At 45.7% G+C, this 25,016-nt stretch overlaps 1 protein-coding gene across 1 annotated transcript; it reads right to left on the bottom strand.

Annotated features, from left to right (window-relative positions):
- Window positions 1-1,676: 1,676 nt before the first annotated feature.
- LOC127331769 (uncharacterized) lies at window positions 1,677-2,946 on the bottom strand. Its single transcript, XM_051357956.2, has one exon. The coding sequence runs from the start codon at window positions 2,620-2,622 to the stop codon at window positions 1,888-1,890; it is 735 nt and encodes a 244-aa protein (XP_051213916.1). The 5' UTR covers window positions 2,623-2,946; the 3' UTR covers window positions 1,677-1,887.
- Window positions 2,947-25,016: the final 22,070 nt, after the last annotated feature.

The raw sequence follows: 25,016 nt of genomic DNA on the forward strand, positions 1-25,016 counted from the left end.
AGTCCTAGCAGAATTTGTATTGAAGTCTTCCTTCTTGTAGTCCAAGTTGATGTTCCTTGTGGGTTCAGCTTATAGTGTTTACGCTGGTCCATCTTCATAATCTGTATCGGGTATAGCAATATCGGGTACCCGAAGGGTAATGCCCACATCACCTGGTGTAATCAACCGTTGGACAAATCTTTTTATACTGAACTTTTCTACTTTTCTGTAACTCAAATTTATTATGGTACATTCTTAGCAAGTCTAATTCTCGATTACGTTATTTGGGGGTACTTAACGTTTAAGATCTTCCAATGTTGCTAAAATACTAGTTGTAGTGTTATTTGGTATATCGTTGTCAATGCATTTGAAAAATATACTCATGTTGTTCTCAGTTTAAACTGCCTTCCGTGAAATGGTTTTGTATATGCTCTAAGGCATATCATTTAACAAATATTTTAATACCACTTTCTAGTGTATGATTTGGTGAGCATATTTATATAACCTTTGGAATGTGAATTAATCCATTGACATGATTATATACAATCCTTTGTGGTCACATGTGTCTTGTTACAATGATTTTTTATTCTACAAATTAAACCATTGGCATGTTTATATTCTAACCTTTAACAATTTTATTCAAAGTTGAGGATAGTTTACAACAAATTTTGAACGAAATCTAACTAAAATTCATCTTCGTTCGAAACGATGATGATGTCGTGCTCCTAAGCAAAACAATGACAAAATATGATGAGACTTGGTGTGTCCCTCGAGTCATCGAGATGGAGTGGTAGCACAGGTGGTGTCGTCGACGTGTGCTCTAACTAGTCGGTGGATGTTTTTTTTGTGCTGTCCAGACCAAGAGAGGGTGCCACGACAGATTTCTTGTTTGGATCCCCATTGGGACGATGGTGTCGGTGGTGGTGGTGGTGGTGTTGGGGCGAAGGTGGTTGCCCATCTTATGGGTGAGTGACGAGGGTTAACCTCGGGAATGCCCATAAGTAGGACTCGGGTTTCGGGGGAAAGAGAACGTTGGTGTTTTCGTCGACTTGTCAGATAAACGTGGTATCCGACGTATATTGACTAGAGGGTAAAGTCACCGAGATTGTATTGAATATAGGGTTTACAATGGTGCTTCAGAAGACAAAAGTTCTGGATCCCTCCCAAGTGGCTCCTCCCGGCCCTTACATAGTGGGATATGTCTCAGAATCCAAAACCGAGTTGATTACCCATTACATGTCGGTTTACTCGATATGGGCCTATATTTGCTAATTCTATAAGTTCTTGGGCTTCGAATTTCCTCTAGGCTTCACGGGCCTTGTATACTCCTTTCCTGAATCTGTAGCAGAGATAGCAACATTGAGTACACAATATGTATACTCATGAGTGAGCGGTCTCTCTAACGCTATCATGAGTATGTGATGGCTTGTTGGAGAGACCGATACACCGACACATGTGCGGATGAATGGGGAAGTTGGGAGAATTCGTGCATCGAGTAGCGTTGCTAATGGGACACTATTTTTTATATAGATGTACAGGACACCGTTAAACACGACGACATGGAAATTAAATCTCCAATATTCTGTGCAAGGTTCATGCAATGTGCCTACTATATTCTCCCTCCGATCCATGATTCTTCTCGCGGTTTTAATTCAAATTTAGTGAACACCATGACAAGAATTATGGAACCAGTGGAGTAATTAAGTGTAAATATCTCAATATAAGTATACATTCAGCTGCACAAAATTATTGAGGAAATTAAGAAAACTGTACACATGGGAGGCATGCATCAAGTATGAATCGTTTGAGCAGACAGCACTTACAAATGAGTACCCAATGTTATTACTGGCCTCTTTCAGTACAATGTAGGAGTTCGCCTGCATGGGTTACACCAGGTCGGCGTACGTCCTACCTAGCTCGCTCACTTGATCCCTTGACCAGCCCCAGCAGCCTGGCCGGCGACATCGTCCGTGGGCTGATCACGACGTCCACCATCCTCCGCGCCTTCCGCTCCTCGATCGTCTCCAGTCGCGGAGACCAAGGCCTGTCCCTCGCCGCCCCCACCAGCTGCTCGTAGTGTTTCCTCAGCTCCGGCGTGCTGCAGATCAGCGCCCCGTTCTCCTCGTCGTCAGCACGATCACCAGCAGGTGACCGCCTCCCCGTGACGGACCTCACGATGAATTCCTCCGTGACGCTGATCACAGTCCGGCCGTCGCCGTCCTTGACATATTCGAACGGGCTCCTCCCGCCCGCGGCCAGCGACGGCGCAGACGACGAGGACGAGACGGTGCGGGCGCCCTCGTGGTGTCTGTCGTAGGAGAGCGCCGCGAGCGACCCCGCGGTGACCGCGCCCTGCCCCTGCGCCGGGAGCCGGTCCACGGGGACGACGACGTACGTGACGCCGGCCTCGAGCCGGTCCTCGACGGCGAGCACCGGCGCGGGGCGCCCGACGCGGAACCCGTCTGCCCGGCACACCACGCTTCCGCCGGCCCCGTGCTCGACCATGACCTCCCCAGCCGTTCGCCCGTGCTCCGCCTCCCTCGTCTCCCCGCCCCACAGCACCAGCCTCGCCGCGCGCGGTCGCCGCCGGCGTTGCCTCCGGGCTGGCACGACGCAGATCCACCGCAGCACGCCGCTTCCCATGGCACGCACCTGCAGCGAGATCGAGCTTGCAGATTGCGATCGCGAGCTCACGACGAGCTAGCTAGTTGCGCATTATGAATTCGTTGACACTCGCGGGTTGCTATATAATACCCACGGCGAGCTGGCTGTGGATGCAATGCAAGTAGTGCTGCGGGTTTGACATGAACGTGCGGGCGGTGTACAGAGGAACGGATGGGCGGACTGCGCGCGGTCGGCATGGAAGTCCATGCGGCATTGGCAATGGCATGCGGAGAGGAATGAGAGGATGCAAGTGGGGGTCGGCGTTCGTGGTACGAGGTGGAAAGGGCGGCGCGCGCGCTCGTGGCTGCATCTGCAACCGAAACTGGGCGGCGCGGCTGGTCGTCGGTACGGTGTTTGTAGTTGCCGTGCCGGCGAGGGTTCGTACGCGCATCTCTAGTGCCCTGCTGGATCCGTGGACGGCGCGTGGTCACGCGCAATGTGAGAATGGCCACTGGTTAGGTGTGGAATTGAGAACGTTCTATGACCGGAGGCAGATCGATCCAAAAAGACACTTTTTTCGATTTTCAACTTGCTTCGCGTGCAGTCCACACCGGCCGCAAGGACCTGACGTGCCATGATGCAAGCGAATCGGCACGATTGGGTCACCGCATCTATACCTGTTCATTCATGTTGACGATCGATCCTTTTCATTGTTCAGGATGGATCGGTAGCTAATTCGCAAAAAAGCTAGCTAGGATGCATAAAACAATTGTGACGTGGGCATCTTTGAATTATAGGATTTATGTTAGGTTATTAGGCAATTTTCAAGTGAGTTTAATTAACAAAAACATCATTGTATATGCACTAGCATATTTAATCATAATATCAGACTAAACACATCTAGCAGATCTGAAAATAAAACAAGTCGTAGTGTAAGATACGAGATGAGAAGCATGTAGACCGCGAAGGTTACTCCAACAATAGCATCACCATGCTTGTTGTTGAGGTCACACATGGTGTTGCTGGAGTCGCGGATCTGTCGAAAAGGCAACAAACCAACGAGGAAAAACATGAACAACAGAGAGTAGTCGCACCGAGACGCTTCCTAAAAATCTTATCGCCGTCAAAATCGGTGCAGGATCTCAACGAACAGGTTTCGGAGGCTTGCTTTCCCGGACGACCATGCATGTTGTCGCCTGGATGAAGAAGACTAGGGAGCATCGCAGCAAAAGGAACTGACCAGAAGAGAGAGAGATGGAAGGGAGTGGAGTACTCTAGCTATGTTCCATCTCTCTTCCATAAAACGAGTTTCTAATTCGAACTTGATTCATGAAACACGACATGCCTGCAAGGCGGGCGGCAGGGGAGTAGTGCACCTGAACTCCTTCTCTTCTCACCCATTTAGTGGAGCTGAAACAGCTGTCCTTACTAGCTGCTCCAACTCTCGCACAACTAGTAATGTGGGATTAACTTTGTCTTTCACAACCCCCAAGCTATCATAATAGATGGGCCTTCAAATTTCAAGATTCGTAGGCTACATATGTTGCTGGGCTGCAACCCATATAATCCAACAATCCTCCACAAAGGCTCCGGGGCCTGACGGCTTTCCCGCGCATTTTTTCCAACGGCACTGGGAATTATGCGGGAGCGAGGTGACCTCGGCTGTGCTGAGGGTTTTACGAGGGGAGGATGATCCAACAGAAATCAACAACACGTTTATTGTTCTAATCCCCAAGGTGGCAAATCTTGAGGAGTTGGGCCAGTTCCGGCCCATAAGTCTGTGTAACGTCATATTCAAAATTGCATCAAAGGTAGCGGCAAACAGACTGAAGGAGATCCTACCAGAAATCATATCAGAAGAACAATCTGCTTTTGTTCCTGGGAGATTGATCACGGATAACATTATTACAGCTTTCGAGTGCTTGCATTTCATGAAGAAAAAGAGGGCTAAGGACCTTAGATGTTGTGCTCTAAAGCTGGATATGCGGAAAGCTTACGACAGAGTCGAGTGGGATTACCTGAAAGCCATTATGCCGAGACTTGGGTTTCATCGACTTTGGGTGGAGATGATTATGAGACTAGTTTCAACGGTCTCTTTTTCAGTTCTTTTGAATGGGGAACCTCTTGAGAGTTTTAAGCCAACTCGGGGTATCCGCCAAGGTGATCCAATCTCTCCCTATTTGTTCCTGTTGGCAGCGGAGGGCCTTTCGTGCCTTTTAAAATCAAGAAGTCAGTCATCGATCTTAAGTGGAATCAAAGTGGCACCGTCAGCTCCGATGGTAAGCCACTTGCTCTTCGCGGATGACAGCCTGCTGTTTTTCAGAGCTAATGGGGAGAGTGCATTGGAGGTGAAGGAGGTACTGAAGTTATATTGTGATGCTTCGGGACAGCAAGTAAATATGGACAAGTCCTCGATTCATTTTGCGAAGGGAGTCCAGCAAAATATCAGGGATGAAATAATGGACACGCTCAATGTTCATAATGTCTCTCTAAGTGAGAAGTATCTAGGCATGCCTTCGGACGTTGGGGTCTCGGTCAACGGAGCATTTAAATATTTGAAAGATCGAGTTTGGAAGAAAGTCCAAGGATGGCTAGAGCTGCTGTTATCTGCAGCGGGGAAAGAAGTGCTTATCAAAGCTGTCGCGCAAGCGATCCCAACGTTCTCGATGTCCTGCTTCCGGCTTCCAAAAGGTTTGTGTGAGCATTTGAATAGTCTGTTGCGCAACTTCTGGTGGGGAAGTAAGGAGGGAAAGAGGAAGACATGCTGGGTTACATGGGATGATATGACAATGCCCAAGTATATGGGGGGTCTGGGTTTCCGCGACTTAGAACTCTTCAACTTGGATTTATTAGCGCGACAGGCGTGGAGAATTCGGTAGCAACCGATGGCGCTGAGTGCTCGGATACTCAAGGCTGTCTATTTCCCTAACAGTGACTTCCTGGATGCACAGCTTGGTGATTCCCCATCCCGCATCTGGCGAGCTATCCAGGATGGGAAAGATGTCCTCAAGCAAGGACTGATAAGGAGAATTGGTAATGGTGAAGATACAATGATTTGGAACACCAACTGGATTCCACGAAATGGTTTTCTGAGGCCGGTGACATGTGTTCATACAGAGGAGGAACCGCCGCAGTTGGTTTCCGAGTTAATTGATGAGCAAGTTGGTACATGGAACCTGACAACATTACAGAAGTTCTTTCTTCCAATGGATGTGGAGTTGATCTCAAACATCCCCTTGAGTACTCGGCGACAGGAGGACTTCTGGGCTTGGCATTATGATAAGAGAGGTGTGTTCTCGGTTCGGTCGGCTTATCGTATGCTGGTCGATACCCGAACCCGTAGAACTGCTTGGTTGGAAGAAAATGCAGGTATGTCTAACATAAAGGGGGAGGAAAGAAGCTGGACAGCTCTTTGGAATATAAAGATACCATCTAAACTGAAAGTCTTTCTCTGGAGGCTTGCAGACTCTCTTCCTACTGCTGATTTGTTACATCATAGACACATGGCACAATAGAGCTCCTGTGCGATATGTGGCAACGAAGACTCATGGAGGCATTCTCTAGTGAACTGTAATATGGCAAGGTGTGTTTGGGCCCTAGCTCCACCAGATATTATCGACCTGGTTGGGAATATCCGAGAACCACATGCCAGAGGCTGGCTTGCGGCTGTTTTTGAAGCATTACCGCATGAGGAGAGGACCAGAGTTGTGGTAACCCTTTGGGCAATTTGGCATGCAAAGCGGAAAGCAATGTATGAAGGGATGTTTCAGAGTCCTTTGTCGACCAATGCGTTCGTCGAAAGGTTTTTGAATGACCTGAACCTATTGTCTGCCTCACCGGCCAAAGAGACAAAACAAACGATCCACTGTCCTAAGTGGATTCCGCCGCCTGCAGGTATGGTGAAGGTGAACGTAGATGCTGCACTATCGAAGAACTCCTCGATGGGGTCGGTCGCGGCAGTTGTTCGGAGGGAAGACGGAACCTTCATGGGAGCCTCGTCTGTTGTCCTGGCGGGAATTACAGAACCTGAGACTCTAGAAGCGCTTGCATGTAGGGAGGGAATGGCGGTGGCGGCAGACCTCCTACTGCAGCGATTCAGACTGGCAAGCGATTGCGCAAACGTGGTGAGAGGCCTGAGAGAAGAAGGCATGGGATGCTACGGCCATATTGTTCAAGAAATAAAAGCAAGAGCTGTTGAATTCCAACAGGTTGATTTCGTTCACGAGAGTAGAAGAGCAAATGTAGATGCTCATGGGCTAGCGAGAAGTTCTCTTTCTCTCCCGCTAGGACGTCATGTTTGGTTTTTAGCTCCACCTGATGGTGTTTGTATGATGCAACTTCCTATTGAATAAAAGGTGGAGGAGTGTGTTCTCAAAAAAAAAAAAAACAATCCTCCACCATTTCTCGGAGTCACATCAGATGACATATTAGTTCCATTCACTGCTTAATATATCTACCCTTTAGTTGAGACTGTTCAATTGAACTTCCACCTAGATAAGGAGCTACGTTTGACTACAACTGAACAATGGACTAGTCCTTTAATTGCCAGCCTTGTACAACAAGTTTCAATCAATGTCGACATGGTACTAGGCTGCCATCGGCTTACCATAAGGTGGAGCTTATAAGTCATACTCCTCGGGTGGAATTTCCTAGAGATTCACCCTAATCTCACGCACTCTAACCATCAGTGCTAATACATGTGTGTTCTTTAAAGAGCACCTTGTAGGAAAATGTTTTCGCTCATACAGAGCCACACATAACACATTAAGAACTAGACAACCTTCCTTAGAATACCTATGAGATAAGTTTTCCTAGGTCCTAATTCACGGGATCTCCGATCACATATGTTGGTTTACCCCCTCGGCAACTCACGTGAGTCTCGAACTCATCACCCTCGATGCAAGGTCTATCATGTTTCCTGATAGTTCTTTTGTGAAAGGATCTGCAAGATTCTTAGCCATTTGGACATAATCCAACACAAGAACTCTATAGTTTTCTGTTTTCTGACAGACTTTAGTGTCCGCTTGACATGTTTTAAACTCTTCATATTACCCTTAGAACTGTTCACTTTGAAAACCACTTTCCAATTATCATAGTTTACGAGGATAGAAGGTACTTGTTTTTCAACCGTAGGGAAATCCGTCAAGAGCCCATGAATCCATTCCGCTTTGATAGTTTCTACGTCTAATACCGTGAGTTCTGCTTCCATTGTTGACAATGTTAAGATGGTTTGCTTTCAAGACTTCCAGGAAACATCGCCACCACCTAGAGTGAATGTTGGAGATACGCCCAAGAGGCAATAATAAAAGTAGTTATTATATATCTTTGTGTTTATGATAAATGTTTATATACCATGCTATAATTGTATTAACCGAAACATTGATACATGTGTGTTATGTAAACAAACAAATGAGTCCCTAGTAAGCCTCTTAACTAGCTTGTTGATTAATAGATGATTAGTTTTATAATCATGAACATTGGATGTTATTAATGACAAGGTTATATCATTATATGAATGATGTAATGGACACACCCAATTAAGCGTAGCATAAGATCACGTCATTAAGTTATTTGCTATAAGATTTCGATACATAGTTACCTAGTCCTTATGACCATGAGATCATGTAAATCACTTATACCGGAAAGGTACTTTGATTACATCAAACGCCACTGCGTAAATGGGTGGTTATAAAGGTGGGATTAAGTATCCGGAAAGTATGAGTTGAGGCATATGGATCAACAGTGGGATTTGTCCATCCCGATGACGGATAGATATACTCTGGGCCCTCTCGGTGGAAATGTCGTCTAATGTCTTGCAAGCTTATGAATAAGTTCATAAGAGACCGCATACCACGGTACGAGTAAAGAGTACTTGTCAGGAGACGAGGTTGAACAAGGTATAGAGTGATACCGATGATCAAACCTCGGACAAGTAAAATATCACGTGACAAAGTGAATTGGTATCGTATGTGAATGGTTCATTCGATCACTAAGTCATCGTTGAATATGTGGGAGCCATTATGGATCTCCAGATCCCGCTATTGGTTATTGGTCGGAGTAAGTACTCAACCATGTCCGCATAGTTCGCGAACCGTAGGGTGACACACTTAAAGTTGGATGTTGAAATGGTAGAACTTGAATATGGAATGGAGTTCGAATATTTGTTCGAAGTCCCGGATGAGATCCCGGACATCACGAGGAGTTCCGGAATGGTCCGGAGAATAAGATTCATATATAGGAAGTCATTTTATGTGATTTAAAATGATCCGGAAGGTTCTATGGAAGGTTCTAGAAGGTTCTAGAAAAGTCCGGAAGAAACCACTAAGGAAGGCGGAGTCCCAGAGGGACTCCACCTCCCATGGCCGGCCAACCCTAAGGGGGAGGAGTCCCAAGTGGACTCCCCTATGGGGGCCGGCCACCCCCCCCCACATGGAAAGGGGGAATCCCACCTCAAGTGGGATTCCCACCTTGGGTAGGTTTCCCTATCACATGGAAGGTTTTGGGTTCGGGTCTTATTCGGAGACTTGTAGTCCAACACTTGGGGCTTCCACCTATATAATGAGGGGCCAAGGGGAGGGGGCCGGCCACCCAAAGACCACAAGGTGGCCGCACCCCTTAGTGGCCGGCGCCCCCCTCTCCCAAACCCTAGCGGCCCTCTCTCCTCCACCACATCCCGCACGCTTAGCGAAGCTCCGCCGGATTTCTCCACCACCACCGACACCACGCCGTCGTGCTGTCGGATTCAAGAGGAGCTACTACTTCCGCTGCCCGTTGGAACGGGGAGGTGGACGTCGTCTTCCGAGTACGGAGGTGCAGCCCGTTCGTGGCGCCGTGATCAAGATCTTCTACGCGCTTTTGCAAGCGGCAAGTGATCGTCTACCGCAGCAACAAGAGCCTCATCTTGTAGGCTTTGGAATCTCTTCAAGGGTGAGACTCGATAATCCCCTCGTTGCTACCGTCTTCTAGATTGCATCTTGGCTTGGATTTCGTGTTCGCGGTAGGAAATTTTTTGTTTTCTATGCTACGTTATCCTACAGTGGTATCAGAGCCGTGTCTATGCATAGATGGTTGCACGAGTAGAACACAATGGTTTTGTGGGCGTTGATGCTTTTGTTATCTTTAGTTTGAGTACTTTGCATCTTTGTGGCATAGTGGGATGAAGCGGCTCGGGCTAACTTTACATGACCGCGTTCATGAGATTTGCTCCACGCTCGACATGCAACTTGTATTGCATAAGTGGCTTTGCGGGTGTCTGTCTCTCCTACTATAGTGAAGATTCAATTTACTCTTCTATTGACAACACTAGTATCACCGTTGTGGTTCATGTTCGTAGGTAGATTGGATCTTACTCGAAAACCCTAAACCACGTAAAATATGCAAACCAAATTAGAGAACGTCTAACTTGTTTTTGTAGGGTTTGGTGATGTGATATGGCCATAATGTGATGATGACTATGTATGAGATGATCATTATTGTATTGTGGCAACCGGCAGGAGCCTTATGGTTGTCTTTAAATTTCATGTTGAGTAGTTTTTCAAAGTAGTTGTAATAGTTGCTACATGGAGGACAATCATGAAGACGGCGCCATTGACCTTGGTGCTTCGCCGATGATGATGGAGATCATGCCCGTTGATGATGGAGATCATGTCCGTGCTTTGGAGATGAAGATCAAAGGCGCAAAGACAAAAGGGCCATATCATATCACATATGAACTGCATGTGATGTTAATCCTTTTATGCATCTTATTTTGCTTAGATCGCGACGGTAGCATTATAAGATGATCCCTCTCACTAAAATATCAAGATAATAAAGTGTTCATCCTTAGTAGCACCATTGCCAAGACTTGTCATTTCGAAGCATCTCGTGATGATCGGGTGTGATAGATTCAACAAGTGCATACAACGGGTGCAAGACAGTTTTGCACATGCGGATACTAAGGTGGCCTTGACGAGCCTAGCATGTACAGACATGGTCTCGGAACACGTGATGCTGAAAGGTAGAGCATGAATCATATGATTGATATGATGAACACTTTGAGTGTTCGCCATTGAAGTTACATCTTGTCTCGTGATGATCGGACTTGGTGTGGTGGATTTGGTTCGTGTGATCACTAAGACAATGCGAGGGATATTGTTTTGAGTGGGAGTTCACCTAGTTTTTAATTATGTTGAATTAAAATTTGAACTCAATTTGTCATAAACATTAGTCTAAACTATTGCAAATATGTTGTAGATATGGCGTCCTCAATCAATTTTAACCAGTTCCTAGAGAAAGAAAAGCTTAAGAGCAACGGTAGCAACTTCACCAACTGGTTCCGTCATGTGAGGATCTTCCTCAATGGCGGAAATCTGCAATATGTGCTTGATGCACCGCTAGGTGACCCTCCTGCAGAAACTGAAACCGATGAAGTAAAGAATGTTTACGCGACTCGGAAAACTCGGTACTCTCAAGTTCAGTGTGCCATCCTATGCAGTCTGGATGCCGATCTTCAAAAACGTTTTGAGCACCACGATCCACATGAGTTAATCAATGAGTTGAAGACTATCTTTGAAACTCATGCGGCCGTGGAATGCTATGAAGCATCGAAACACTTCTTCAGCTGCATGATGGAAGAAGGCAGCTCCGTTAGTGAGCACATGCTCGCCATGACCGGGCATGCGAAGAAACTCAGTGATTTGGGAATAGTGATTCCTAACCGACTGGGGATTAATCGTGTCCTTCAATCACTGCCACCTAGTTACAAGAATTTTGTGATGAACTACAATATGCAGAACATGAACAAAGAGTTACCTGAACTCTTCTCCATGCTAAAATCTGCTGAGATTGAGATCCAGAAAGAGCACCAAGTGTTGATGGTCAACAAGACCACCAGTTTCAAGAAACAGGGCAAGTCTAAGGGAAAATTCAAGAAGGGTGGCAAGAAAGCTGCCATGCCTCCTGTGAAACCTAAGAATGGCCCTAAGCCTGATGCTGAGTGATATTACTGCAAGGAGAAGGGACACTGGAAGCGTAATTGCTCAAAGTATTTGGCGGATCTGAAGAGCGGCCTTGTCAAGAAGAAGAAAGAAGGTATATCTGATATACATGTTATAGATGTTTATCTTACTGGTTCTCGCACTAGTACCTGGGTATTTGATACTGGTTCGGTTGCTCATATTTGTAACTCGAAACAGGAACTAAAGAATAAACGAAGACTACTAAAGGATGAAGTGACCATGCGCGTTGGAAATGGATCCAAAGTCGATGTGATCGATGTCGGCACACTTCCTCTACATCTACCTTCGGGATTAGTTTTAAGCCTCAATAATTGTTATTTTGTACCCGCGTTGAGCATGAACATTATATCTGGATCTTGTTTAATGCAAGACGGTTATTCATTCAAGTCTGAGAATAATGGTTGTTCTATTTTTATGAATAATATCTTTTATGGTCGAGCACCTGAAAAGAATGGCTTATTTCTGTTAGATCTCGATAGTAGTGATACACATATACATAACATTGATGCTAAGCGAATTAAATTGAATGATAATTCTACTTATATGTGGCATCGCTGCCTTGGTCATATTGGAGTGAAACGCATGAAGAAACTCCATACCGATGGATTACTTGAATCACTTGACTTTGAGTCACTTGATAGATGCGAAGCATGTCTAATGGGAAAAATGACTAAGACTCAATTCTCTGGTATTATGGAGCGAGCTACTGACTTATTGGAAATCATACATACCGATGTGTGCGGACCAATGAGTGTAGCATCGCGCGGTGGTTATCGTTATGTGACAAGGTATCAACTCGTCAATGCCTATGGATTGTAGGCTAGGGTTTGGTTGGAAGTAGAGGGTAAGTAGATCTCGAAGGTTTCAGCCGAAAAGTACTCGACGATTATGAAAACTAGGGTTTGTAGACAATGATTCGATTATTTCTTCGTCCATCGGCTCCCCCTTTATATAGGAGGTGGAGCCGAGGGATTCGTGCTATACAAGTTACAGAGTCCGGGACGGTTTCTAACTCATCCCGCCAGATTACAAATAACACTTCCTATTACAACTCTTGACTTTCCTTGATATATCTTGGGCTCCCGAATCTTCTTATTCTTCGGATAGTGGGCCTTCAGTAAACCCCGGGTACTATCTTCGGCAGGCCCATTTGGGATGCCTATGTCAGTAGCCCCCGAGATTTTGCTTGAATCATAGAATCAGGGAAAATCTCCACTGTTTATTTTTATTCGAAAGCTTTAACTTTTTTATATTTCTTCATATAAGATTCTATATTGTACAGGGATAATGGTAGTTGGGGCTAGTTCATCTGACGGATCAGGTACTAGTTAACTGCTCTAGTGGCAATCCTCAAAAACCTACTTCAAAATCACGTCCCTGGACATGATCTCGGGATACTGGTGTAAACTTCGACAGGTGCCGCTTAAGGTCTTACCATTCTGTCGAGTCCCAGTCAAATTTATCGGGTACCTAACGCGTCCGTTAGGATTTTTCTTCGTATCTGTTGATACGGATAAAAGTAGCAGAGCGCAGTCTTCGGCGATGCCACGCCCAGCAGAACGGATCTGGGGTCTTACCTTCGCAATTTTGCGGCATTCAGAAATTGATCGCAACTTCGGTGTTCTGAGAATATATTGTCGAGTGCTTTTCCGGCTGTTGGAATGGCACATTTTATCGAGTCAAATATGACTTATATTGCTCTCCCGATGGGAGTATATGTAGAGTTAACTATAACTCGAAATATACTCTCTTGCGTTTCTATTTTTCCTTTGTTAATTTCATCGGGCACGCGAACAGCGTTCCCGATGGGAGTAGCCCCCGAGGCTACAACCAAGAACTTGTGCTTGGTTGTAGGCTCAACATTTTAGTCCACCTTGTCGCTATATTGTCATTATTTCCCAATATGATCTCTTTCTTCTTCTTTTTTTTTTATCTCTCGGGTGCGCGAACAGCGCTCCCGATGGGAGTAGCCCCCGAGGCTACAGCCAAGGACTTGTGCTTGGTTGTAGGCTCCCGCAATTTCTATATTGCCATACTCGAAATTTTACTTTTTGTCGAAGTAGCCCCCGAGCGTTTGGGCAAAAACTTGTATTTGATCAAAGGCTCCCGAAGTATTTAATAATTCCTCCTGTCGCCAATCTCTCTTTTTTTTTATTTTTCTTGTCGACATTCTTCCCTTAATGAAAAATGCTTCATCCCGTGTATAAGAGCCTCATATTCTGCTTCGTTGTTAGATGCGTTGGGGAACGTCATCCGAAGGATGTACTTCAACTTGTCGCCTTCAGGTGATATGAGTACTACTCCTGCGCCAGCTCCTTCTAGTCTTTTGGACCCGTCGAAGTTCATGGTCCAGGTTCTCGACAAATCTGGAGGTCCTGTATTTTGCAACTCCATCCACTCTGCGATGAAGTCCGGCAGTATTTGCGATTTTATTGCTTTTCTTTTTTCATACGTGATGTCCCGAGGGGAAAGTTCTATTCCCCAAAGGGAGACACGACCCGTAGCTTCTGGGTTATTCAATATATTTGACAAGGGAGCTTCATTGACCACTATGATCGGGTGTGCCGAAAAATAGTGGCGTAATTTTCGTGCTGTTGTGAACACTCCATATGCTATCTTTTGGTACTGAGGGTACCTTTGTTTTGAGGGCGATAAAACTTCGCTAACGAAGTATACTGACCTCTGCACGCCGTGGAGTTTTCCTTCTTCTTCCCTTTCGACAACTAGCACCGTGCTCACCACCTGGGGCGTGGCTGCGATATACAGCAGGAGAGGTTCTCTTTCTTTTGGCGCCACCAAAATTGGTGGTGTCGAAATTGTGCGCTTCAAATCCTCGAAAGCTCTGTCGGCTTCTTCGTTCCACTAGAATTTATCTCCTTGTTTTATCAAAGCGTAGAACGGCAGCGCTTTTTCTCCCAGCCTAGCGACGAATCTGCTCAAAGCTGCGACTCGCCCCGTTAGCTGTTGTATCTCCTTTAACTTTGTTGGCTTCCTCATTGTTACGATAGCTTGTATTTTGTCGGGATTTGCTTCAATCCCTCTTGCTGAGACTAGAAACCCCAGAAGTTCTCCTGCTGGGACACCAAAAGAACACTTCGTTGGGTTCAGTTTGAGGCAGAACTTATCAAGGTTGTCGAAGGTTTCCTTGAGATCCTCGATCAGCGTTGCCCCCTTTTTTGATGTTATGACGACATCATCAATGTATACTTGCACGTTCTTCCCAATCTGTGTCGCCAAACACTTCTGCATCATCCTTTGATATGTTGCTCCCGCATTTTTTAGACCAAAGGGCATTGTTCTGTAGCAAAACACGCCGTAAGGTGTAATAAACGCGGTCTTTACTTCATCTTCTTCTTTCAATCTGATCTGGTTATAACCAGAGTATGCATCCAGGAAGGAAAGACGTTCACATCCAGCCGTGGAGTCGATAATTTGATCGATCCTCGGGAGGGGAAAGTGATCCTTTGGACAATGTTTATTGAGACACGTAAAGTCGACGCACATGCGAAGGACCTTAGTATTTTTCTTCGGCACCAGCACGGGATTTGCTACCCATGTGGCTTCTGTGAATATCTCTTTGATAAAACCATCTTCTTGTAGTCGATTGATTTCTGACAGCATGGCTTTGCGGTTTGGTTCCGAAAAACGCCGCAAAGGTTGTTTGATTGGTCTCGCTAGTGGATCCAAGTTTAGGTGGTGCTCGGCAAGTTCCCTGGGTACTCCTGGCATGTCAGCTGGACACCATGCGAAGATTTTCCAGTGCTCACGGAGGAACTCGACGAGCGCGCTTTCCTATGCGATATCCATGTCGTTTGCGATAGATGTCGTCTTTTTCGGTCTGTCGGGTGAATGCTGCACCTCTTTTGAATTTTTCTCGGTACTGAAAGTTGATTCTTTGTTTGGCCTTCCAACGCCTGGCAAGACATCGTAATCACCATGCTTTTTGACGCCAAGTACTCAGCTTGCATCCCGAAGGTTTCTGACAACCGGTGAAAATCCTTGTCGCACTTATCGGCTAAGGCAAAGCTTCCTTTGACTGTGATTGGTCCCTTTGGTCCAGGCATCCTCCACAACAGGTATGTATAGTGTGGCACCGCCATAAATCTAGCATATGCTGGTCGTCCCAACAGAGCGTGGTATTGCGACGGAAAATCCACGACTTCAAATTCGAGCCTCTCGATTCTATAATTTTCTCGGGTCCCAAACTGAACGTCGAGATTGATCTTTCCCAATGGATAACTTGGTTTCTCCGGTGTGATGCTGTGGAACCTTGTGTCTGTTGGTTTCAAGTTTGCTAAGGATATGTTCATCTTCCTCAATGTATCTGCATACATAAGGTTTAAGCTGCTGCCGCCGTCTATGAACACTCGAGAGACATCAAATCCCGCGATAATCGCCGGCAGAATAAGTGCCGACCGGCCTGGTCGAGGAACTTGCTGCGGATGATCTGCTATTATGAAGCCGATATCTTGTCCCGACCAATTAAGGTACTCAACTGTTGGTGGAGGCATTTTCTACGCCATAAACACCGTCGTGAGATTACTTTCTGAGCTCTATTGGACGGCCTTCCTTTCTGAATCATCGACACTGCTCCGTTGGAGTTAGGATCAACATAAGGTGGTGGTGGAGGTGCTGCCGCTATTCTGAGCTGATGCCGATTGTCGTCTGTAATCGCGGGAGGAGGCGGCAAGTGAATCTCGCTTCTGGGTTCTCGAGGATTTCTCTGTGCTGCCCGCGCATTAGCGTTCTCGCATCCGCAACATTGCTTGAAAATTTCGACAATCTTTCTGCAAGTGCCCTGACTGTCTTTTACCGTTGCTGTCGAGGAAAAAATGCATCTGGCACGGTCCATTCATCATCTCTTCAGGGGACACGAAAGGCCTTGGGAACCTAGGCCCGCTATGTTGCCTGTTGCGTGAATCATCCCTGTTATCACCTCGCTGTTCATTGCTTCTCTGGTAATCATCTCTATTGCTTCCTCCTGTATTTGTCCGAAATCCTGCCGAAATTTGTCCTGGAGCGTCGTAGTTCTGGTACTGCCGAGGAAATCTTCGCCTCGGTTGATAGTTTCGACCACGGTCCTCCTCTGGCGACCTGTGCCGTTTGTTGTGGACAGCGTCTTCTCCATCTGCCCATTTATTTGCTATCTCCATTAACGCGGATCTTGTCTTTGGATTGGTCCTTCCCAAGTCCTCGACAAAATCTCCACGCCTGACTCCTGCGACAAACGCATCTATTGCTCTCTCGTCAGATATATTTTCTGCCGAGTTTTTGATGATATTCCACCTTTGGATGTACTTTCTTATTGGCTCATCTGGCTTTTGTCGACACGCTCTCAACTCCTCTAACGACGCGGGTTTTTTGCATGTGGACCTGAAGTTCTTGACGAACACATCCTCGAAACTTTCCCAGCTGTCGATGGATCCTGGAGCGAGTTTCTTTATCCAAGATCGTGCGGCTCCACTCAAATGCACCTGGATGCTTTGCATAGCTGTTGCCCTGGTTCCTCCTGTCAGCTTCACCGTCTCCAGATAGTCGACTAGCCAATCCTCTGGATCTTGGAGGCCGTCGAACTTTTTGAAATTATCGGGTAACTTGAATCCTGAGGGGACTCGAGTTTTTCGGACTCTCCTCGTGAAGCATGGTAAGCCGCACATATCCTCGTCATTAAGTTCTGGAGATTGCCGATGATCCCTTCTGCTTTGCCGCGCTCTGTCGACCCTTGCTTGTGCTGCTGTGTCTCTTGCTCCACTTGGTCCTTCAGGTGCTGCCGCTGTTGCCGCTGCAGGTCGTGGACTATTTTGCCTTGCCGCTCCTTCGGGAGGCGTTGATACAAACGCTGTCCCCATAGCTCCAACTCCTGCTACCGCCATATTGTACAGTGTTTCCCTTGGATCACCTGGAGGTGGTTTAGATGCAAGGATAAAAGCATGTGTTGCCATATACCCAGCCTCTGGTGTCTTAGGGATAATGTTTCCTCTTGTATCTATCGACATAAAGGACATGTCGAGGTTTTGGACCAAGTGCTCTCTTTCTGCTTCGGGTATGTGTTGCAGCCTTGATCTTGCTCTGTTCCGCGCCTCCCGGTGGCTATCACCCGTAGTTCTAGATTGTCGACTTAGATCTGCCCTTCTCCCGCCGGATGCGTAAGCTGCCTCCTTTCTCCCGTTCAACTCAATTGTCTGTTTTTCCAATTCCTCGGCAGCTCGTGCGAGCCTATATTGATATGCTTGTAATTCCTCTGGTGTGGCCGTGGTAGCCATTGGTTCTGTACCGTTCATAGCTCTCGCGGCTCTGTCCCACGCTGCTTGCGAAAGTTGAACTCTATCTCGCGGCTCTGGCCCGACGTATTTGTTGCCCAGGCCTTGGCGCAGATTGGAGGGATCGACGTATGGATTTCCCAAACTGTCGAAAGCCTCAGATGTTTCCTCTTGATCTTCAATGGCATAAATCTGATGATACTTTGTACTCAGATTTATGTTGGGTTTGGTGACATCATCGTTGAGATTGATGAAGACCTTGCCCACTGTGAGAGATTTGTCGATGAAGTCGTGACTGTCGACATCGCTTGAGCCATCGCTTATATATGAGTCCGCAGATGACTCAAACGACATGTCGTTGAAGATCTTGGCGAGTTTCTCTCTTGCTCTGGTGCTGAAGTAGCGTGTCGCCGAAGTTTCTTCTTCTCCTGACTCGGTTGACGATGCATAGCTTGAAAAATCAGAATCGACCGCCGACGATCCCGACGAAACCGGATTCTCGACACGATACGATCCTTCCTTCTCGACGCGAAAGTGAAACCTTCCGAACGTCATCTCCATGGGCTCCGCCAGATATGCATATGCATCCAAACGGGAGGGTGGGTGAGGAACAAAATCGACAAGACCAGCAGCGATCTGTTTACCTCGATCCATTGTGTTGCTTGCGGTTGACGATGTCGAAGATCTTGAACGTGCCATCGAGATCAGATCCTTATGCCTCTAGTCCCCACGGTCGGCACCAATTGACAAGGTATCAACTCGTCAATGCCTATGGATTGTAGGCTAGGGTTTGGTTGGAAGTAGAGGGTAAGTAGATCTCGAAGGTTTCAGCCGAAAAGTACTCGACGATTATGAAAACTAGGGTTTGTAGACAATGATTCGATTATTTCTTCGTCCCTCGGCTCCCCCTTTATATAGGAGGTGGAGCCGAGGGATTCGTGCTATACAAGTTACAGAGTCCGGGACGGTTTCTAACTCATCCCGCCAGATTACAAATAACACTTCCTATTACAACTCTTGACTTTCCTTGATATATCTTGGGCTCCCGAATCTTCTTATTCTTCGGATAGTGGGCCTTCAGTAAACCCCGGGTACTATCTTCGGCAGGCCCATTTGGGATGCCTATGTCATTATGTTCTAACCTTCACAGATGATCTGAGTAGATATGGGTATATCTATTTCATGAAACATAAATCCGAAACTTTTGAGAAGTTTAAGGAATTCCAAAGTGAAGTAGAAAATCAACGTAACAAGAAGATTAAATTTCTACGATCTGATCGCGGAGGTGAATATCTGAGTTATGAGTTTGGCATGCATTTAAAGAAATGCGGAATACTTTCACAATTGACACCGCTGGGAACACCTCAACGAAACGGTGTGTCCGAACGTCGTAATCGAACTCTCTTAGATATGGTTCGTTCTATGATGTCTCTTACTGATTTGCCGTTATCATTTTGGAGTTATGCATTAGAGACAGCCGCATTCACTTTAAATAGAGCACCATCAAAATCCGTTGAAACGACGCCGTATGAATTATGGTTTAATAAGAAACCTAAGTTGTCGTTCCTTAAAGTTTGGGGTTGCGAAGCCTATGTAAAAAAGTTACAACCGGACAAGCTAGAACCCAAAGCGGAGAAATGCGTCTTCATAGGATACCCTAAGGAAACTATAGGGTACACTTTCTGTCACAGATCCGAAGGCAAGATCTTTGTTGCTAAGAACGGAACCTTTCTTGAGAAAGAATTTCTCACTAAAGAAGTGACTGGAAGAAAAGTAGAACTCGATGAGATTGAAGAATCTCTGCTCGTTGATCAGAGTAGCGCGATCGAAGGAAGATGTTCCTGTGCCGCCTACACCGGCAACAGAGGAAGCTAATGATAATGATCATGAAACTTCAAATGAGATAGCTACTGAACCTCGCAGATCGACAAGGGAACGTGCCACTCCAGATTGGTATGATCCTTGTCTAAATGTCATGATTGTGGACAACAATGATGAAGACCCTACGACATATGAAGAAGCGATGATGAGCCCAGATTCCAACAAATGGCAAGAAGCCATGAAATCCGAAATGGGATCCATGTATGATAACAAAGTATGGACTTTGGTAGACTTACCTGATAGCCGCAAGGCTGTCGAGAATAAATGGATCTTCAAGAGAAAAACAGATGCTGATGGTAATATTACTGTCTATAAAGCTCGACTTGTCGCAAAGGGTTTCCGACAAATTCAAGGTGTTGACTACGATGAGACTTTCTCACCTGTAGCGAAGCTAAAATCTGTAAGGATTTTGTTAGCAATAGCTGCATTTTTCGATTATGAGATTTGGCAGATGGATGTCAAAACGGCGTTCCTTAATGGAGACATTGAGGAAGAGTTGTATATGGTACAACCCAAAGGTTTTGTCGATCCTAAAAATGCTGACAAAGTATGCAAACTTCAGCGTTCAATCTATGGACTGAAGCAAGCATCGAGAAGTTGGAACCGACGCTTTGATAAGGTGATCAAAGACTTCGGGTTTATACAGTGTCATGGAGAGGCCTGTATTTACAAGAAAGTGAGTGGGAGCTCTGTAGCATTCCTGATATTATATGTAGATGACATATTATTGATTGGGAATGATATAGAACTATTAAGCAGTGTAAAGGGTTATTTGAATAATAGTTTTTCAATGAAAGACCTTGGTGAAGCATCGTATATATTAGGCATCAAGATTTATAGAGATAGATCAAGACGTATAATAGGGCTATCACAGAGTACATACCTGGACAAGATTCTAAAGAAGTTTAGAATGGACGAAAGTAAGAAAGGATTCTTACCTATGTTACCAGGCAAGGTCTTGAGTAAGACTCAAGGTCCGGCTACAGCAGAAGAAAGAGAAAGGATGAGTCAAATCCCCTATGCCTCGACAGTAGGCTCTATCATGTATGCCATGCTATGCAAGACCGGATATAGCACATGCTGTTAGTTTGACTAGCAGATATCAAAGTGATCCAGGAATGGAACACTGGACAGCGGTCAAGAATATCCTGAAGTACTTGAAAAGAACTAAGGATATGTTTCTTTGTTATGGAGGTGACCAAGAGCTCGTTGTAACAAGTTACACCGATGCAAGTTGGAACACTGATCCTGATAACTCTAAGTCACAGTCTGGGTACGTGTTTATATTGAATGGTGCTGCAGTAAGCTGGGCAAGCTCAAAGCAGTGCACGGTGGCGAAATCCTCAATAGAATCGGAGTACATAGCGGCTTCAGAGGCTTCATCAGAAGCGGTATGGATGAAGAGGTTCATTATAGAGCTCGGTGTGGTTCCTAGTGCATTGGACCCACTAGTCATCTACTGTGACAACATGGGTGCCATCGCCAATGCACAAAGACCAAGGTCACACAAGAGGCTGAAGCATATCAAGCTGCGTTATCATTCGATTCGCGAGTACATCGAAGATGGAGAAGTAAAGATTTGCAAAGTACACACTGATCTGAATGTAGCAGATCCGTTGACTAAAGCTCTCCCTAGGGCAAAGCATGACCAACACCAGAATGCCATGGGTGTTAGGTACCTTACAATGTAATCTAGATTATTGACTCTAGTGCAAGTGGGAGACTGTTGGAGATATGCCCAAGAGGCAATAATAAAAGTGGTTATTATATATCTTTGTGTTTATGATAAATGTTTATATACCATGCTATAATTGTATTAACCGAAACATTGATACATGTGTGTTATGTAAACAAACAAATGAGTCCCTAGTAAGCCTCTTAACTAGCTTGTTGATTAATAGATGATTAGTTTCATAATCATGAACATTGGATGTTATTAATGACAAGGTTATATCATTATATGAATGATATAATGGACACACCCAATTAAGCGTAGCATAAGATCACGTCATTAAGTTATTTGCTATAAGCTTTCGATACATAGTTACCTAGTCCTTATGACCATGAGATCATGTAAATCACTTATACCGGAAAGGTACTTTGATTACATCAAACGCCACTGCGTAAATGGGTGGTTATAAAGGTGGGATTAAGTATACGGAAAGTATGAGTTGAGGCATATGGATCAACAGTGGGATTTGTCCATCCCGATGACGGATAGATATACTCTGGGCCCTCTCGGTGGAAATGTCGTCTAATGTCTTGCAAGCATATGAATAAGTTCATAAGAGACCGTATACCACGGTACGAGTAAAGAGTACTTGTCAGGAGACGAGGTTGAACAAGGTATAGAGTGATACCGATGATCAAACCTCGGACAAGTAAAATATCACGTGACAAAGTGAATTGGTATCGTATGTGAATGGTTCATTCGATCACTAAGTCATCGTTGAATATGTGGGAGCCATTATGGATCTCCAGATCCCGCTATTGGTTATTGGTCGGAGTAAGTACTCAACCATGTCCGCATAGTTCGCGAACCGTATGGTGACACACTTAAAGTTGGATGTTGAAATGGTAGAACTTGAATATGGAATGGAGTTCGAATATTTGTTCGAAGTCCCGGATGAGATCCCGGACATCACGAGGAGTTCCGGAATGGTCCGGAGAATAAGATTCATATATAGGAAGTCATTTTATGTGATTTAAAATGATCCGGAAGGTTCTATGGAAGGTTCTAGAAGGTTCTAGAAAAGTCCGGAAGAAACCACTAAGGAAGGCGGAGTCCCGGAGGGACTCCACCTCCCATGGCCGGCCAACCCTAAGGGGGACGAGTCCCAAGTGGACTCCCCTATGGGGGCCGGCCACCCCCCCCCCCCCCACATGGAAAGGGGGAATCCCACCTCAAGTGGGATTCCCACCTTGGGTAGGTTTCCCTATCACATGGAAGGTTTTGGGTTCGGGTCTTATTCGGAGACTTGTAGTCCAACACTTGGGGCTTCCACCTATATAATGAGGGGCCAAGGGGAGGGGGCCGGCCACCCAAAGACCACAAGGTGGCCGCACCCCTTAGTGGCCGGCGCCCCCCTCTCCCAAACCCTAGCGGCCCTCTCTCCTCCACCACATCCCGCACGCTTAGCGAAGCTCCACCGGATTTCTCCACCACCACCGACACCACGCCGTCGTGCTGTCGGATTCAAGAGGAGCTACTACTTCCGCTGCCCGCTGGAACGGGGAGGTGGACGTCGTCTTCATCAACAACCGAACGTGTGACCGAGTACGGAGGTGCTGCCCGTTCGTGGCGCCGTGATCAAGATCTTCTACGCGCTTTTGCAAGCGGCAAGTGATCGTCTACCGCAGCAACAAGAGCCTCATCTTGTAGGCTTTGGAATCTCTTCAAGGGTGAGACTCGATAATCCCCTCGTTGCTACCGTCTTCTAGATTGCATCTTGGCTTGGATTTCGTGTTCGCGGTAGGAAATTTTTTGTTTTCTTTTCTACGTTATCCTACAGTGAATACATATTCATTTGTGGCCTTCATCGACTCACCAACATCTAATATCCAATTTGAATCACTATAACCTTCTAGTGCTCTTGGTACCCGTTATAATGAATTTCATAGCTCATGGTTCCATTTAGATAGTGCATTACTCTTCAGGAGCATCATAATGATCATCCCCGGTGAAAGTGCATGGAGCCCCCATGTGTGGATTTGGTAATTGATGACAATCCCTATGGACTACTATTTCAATTGAGTTATATTTGTAGAAATTTTCCATAGGCAATGCGTGAACCATATGTTGGCTTCAAGGTTCCGATAAGAATAAATTGATGAAGAATATCAAGTGTCATGTATGTCTTGAAGATGAAGATCAAGTGAACCCTCAAGTTTAACTTCAAGACATCAACATGATGAAGAATGAAGAAATGAAGTCCAAGTTCAAGAAGAGCCAACTCGAAGAGATCATATGCTTGAAGCTTGCCATCTATAAGGTGATCATGGATATGTGAAGATGCACCGAACAAGAAGCTCTTCCATGGTGGATTATGGGGGAGCAATCCACAAGTCTTCATCAAGCAAGCACAATAAAGAAAGGCGTTAACATCTTGTTGCGGTCAAGACCGTCATCATCGAGCTCAAGTGGAATGCACAACATTAAGGTTTGCTCTTGTTATGGTTTCTTTCTTACCGGTCTGGTGATTTAGTTGGCATACCGGTTTATAAGATAGTGGTTGTACTATAAAGAGGGCTCTCGAGTGAGTAACTCGATCGCATCTTTCGGAGAAACCTCAAACCTTTGCATCCTTGCATCATCCTTCTTGGTTGCTATTTTGATCTCATCCATGTGGTGTTTTAGAGCTTGTGGTTATTTCCATGAAATGCTCTAGTTTATTAAAAACGGATTTTACTCGGGAAACTTGTTGCGTTTTTAAGGTTAGATGTTTTACTGGTTTGTCTTTTATAGATAGGTCAAACCTTTCATAATTTATTTATATCCTCCCTTTCCGGACTATGATGTTTCCCTGCATGATCTTGTAGATTTTGTTACTATCTTATAAATGAGATCATCAAAATCGGAGTTCAGATGCTCAAGTTATGATCTTTCTCGTTTTGCTGATTGTTGCCAGTTTTCTCCAGGCCGGAATTTCCGGGCCAGAAATTTGCGCTATTTCTGGCCCCAAAAAATGTCTAAGGACCTAAGAAAATGGTCTACTAGATCCCCTCCCCCCCCCCCCGGAAATTTTGCCAGAAATTTCATTTTCCTGGCCGGAATTTCCGTTGGGGGCGGAATTTCCGGCCCTCACTTAGGCCGGATATTCTGGCCTGATTTTCCCCAACGGCTTGATTTTCTGGGGGTATAAATACCACACTTCTTCCTCCTTGGGTTGTTGCTTCTCTCTCACTCTCTCTCTTCTCCATTTTTGACCTTGAGAAGCTTGCTCTATCTCTTAATCCATCCATGATTCTTGCCCCCATTTGAGGGAAAAGAGAGAAGAGATCTTAATCTACATTTCTACCAATCGAATCCCTCTCTTTGTGAGTGGAATCATCTAGATCTTGATCTTGGAGTTCTTTTTGAATTTCCTTTGTTCTTCCTCTCTCACAGTAGGAAAAGGATCATCTGTGCCGCACCTAATTGCACATTCTGTGGCGCACGAGCGGTGCGCCACAGAATTCTCGCCACGCACGAGCCCTTGCGCCACAGAATATCGCCTTTCTGTGGCGCACTGATGCGGCGGTGCGCCACAGAAATAGGTGCGTCACAGAATTAGTGTTAGGCGCGCCACAGAATTGG

Source organism: Lolium perenne, chromosome 2, assembly GCF_019359855.2.
Source record: "Lolium perenne isolate Kyuss_39 chromosome 2, Kyuss_2.0, whole genome shotgun sequence".
Lineage (NCBI taxonomy): Eukaryota > Viridiplantae > Streptophyta > Magnoliopsida > Poales > Poaceae > Lolium > Lolium perenne.

Excerpts from the sequence above, each read along its gene's own strand:
- LOC127331769 (XM_051357956.2), bottom strand. The coding sequence starts at position 2,622 with ATGGGAAGCGGCGTGCTGCGGTGGATCTGCGTCGTGCCAGCCCGGAGG.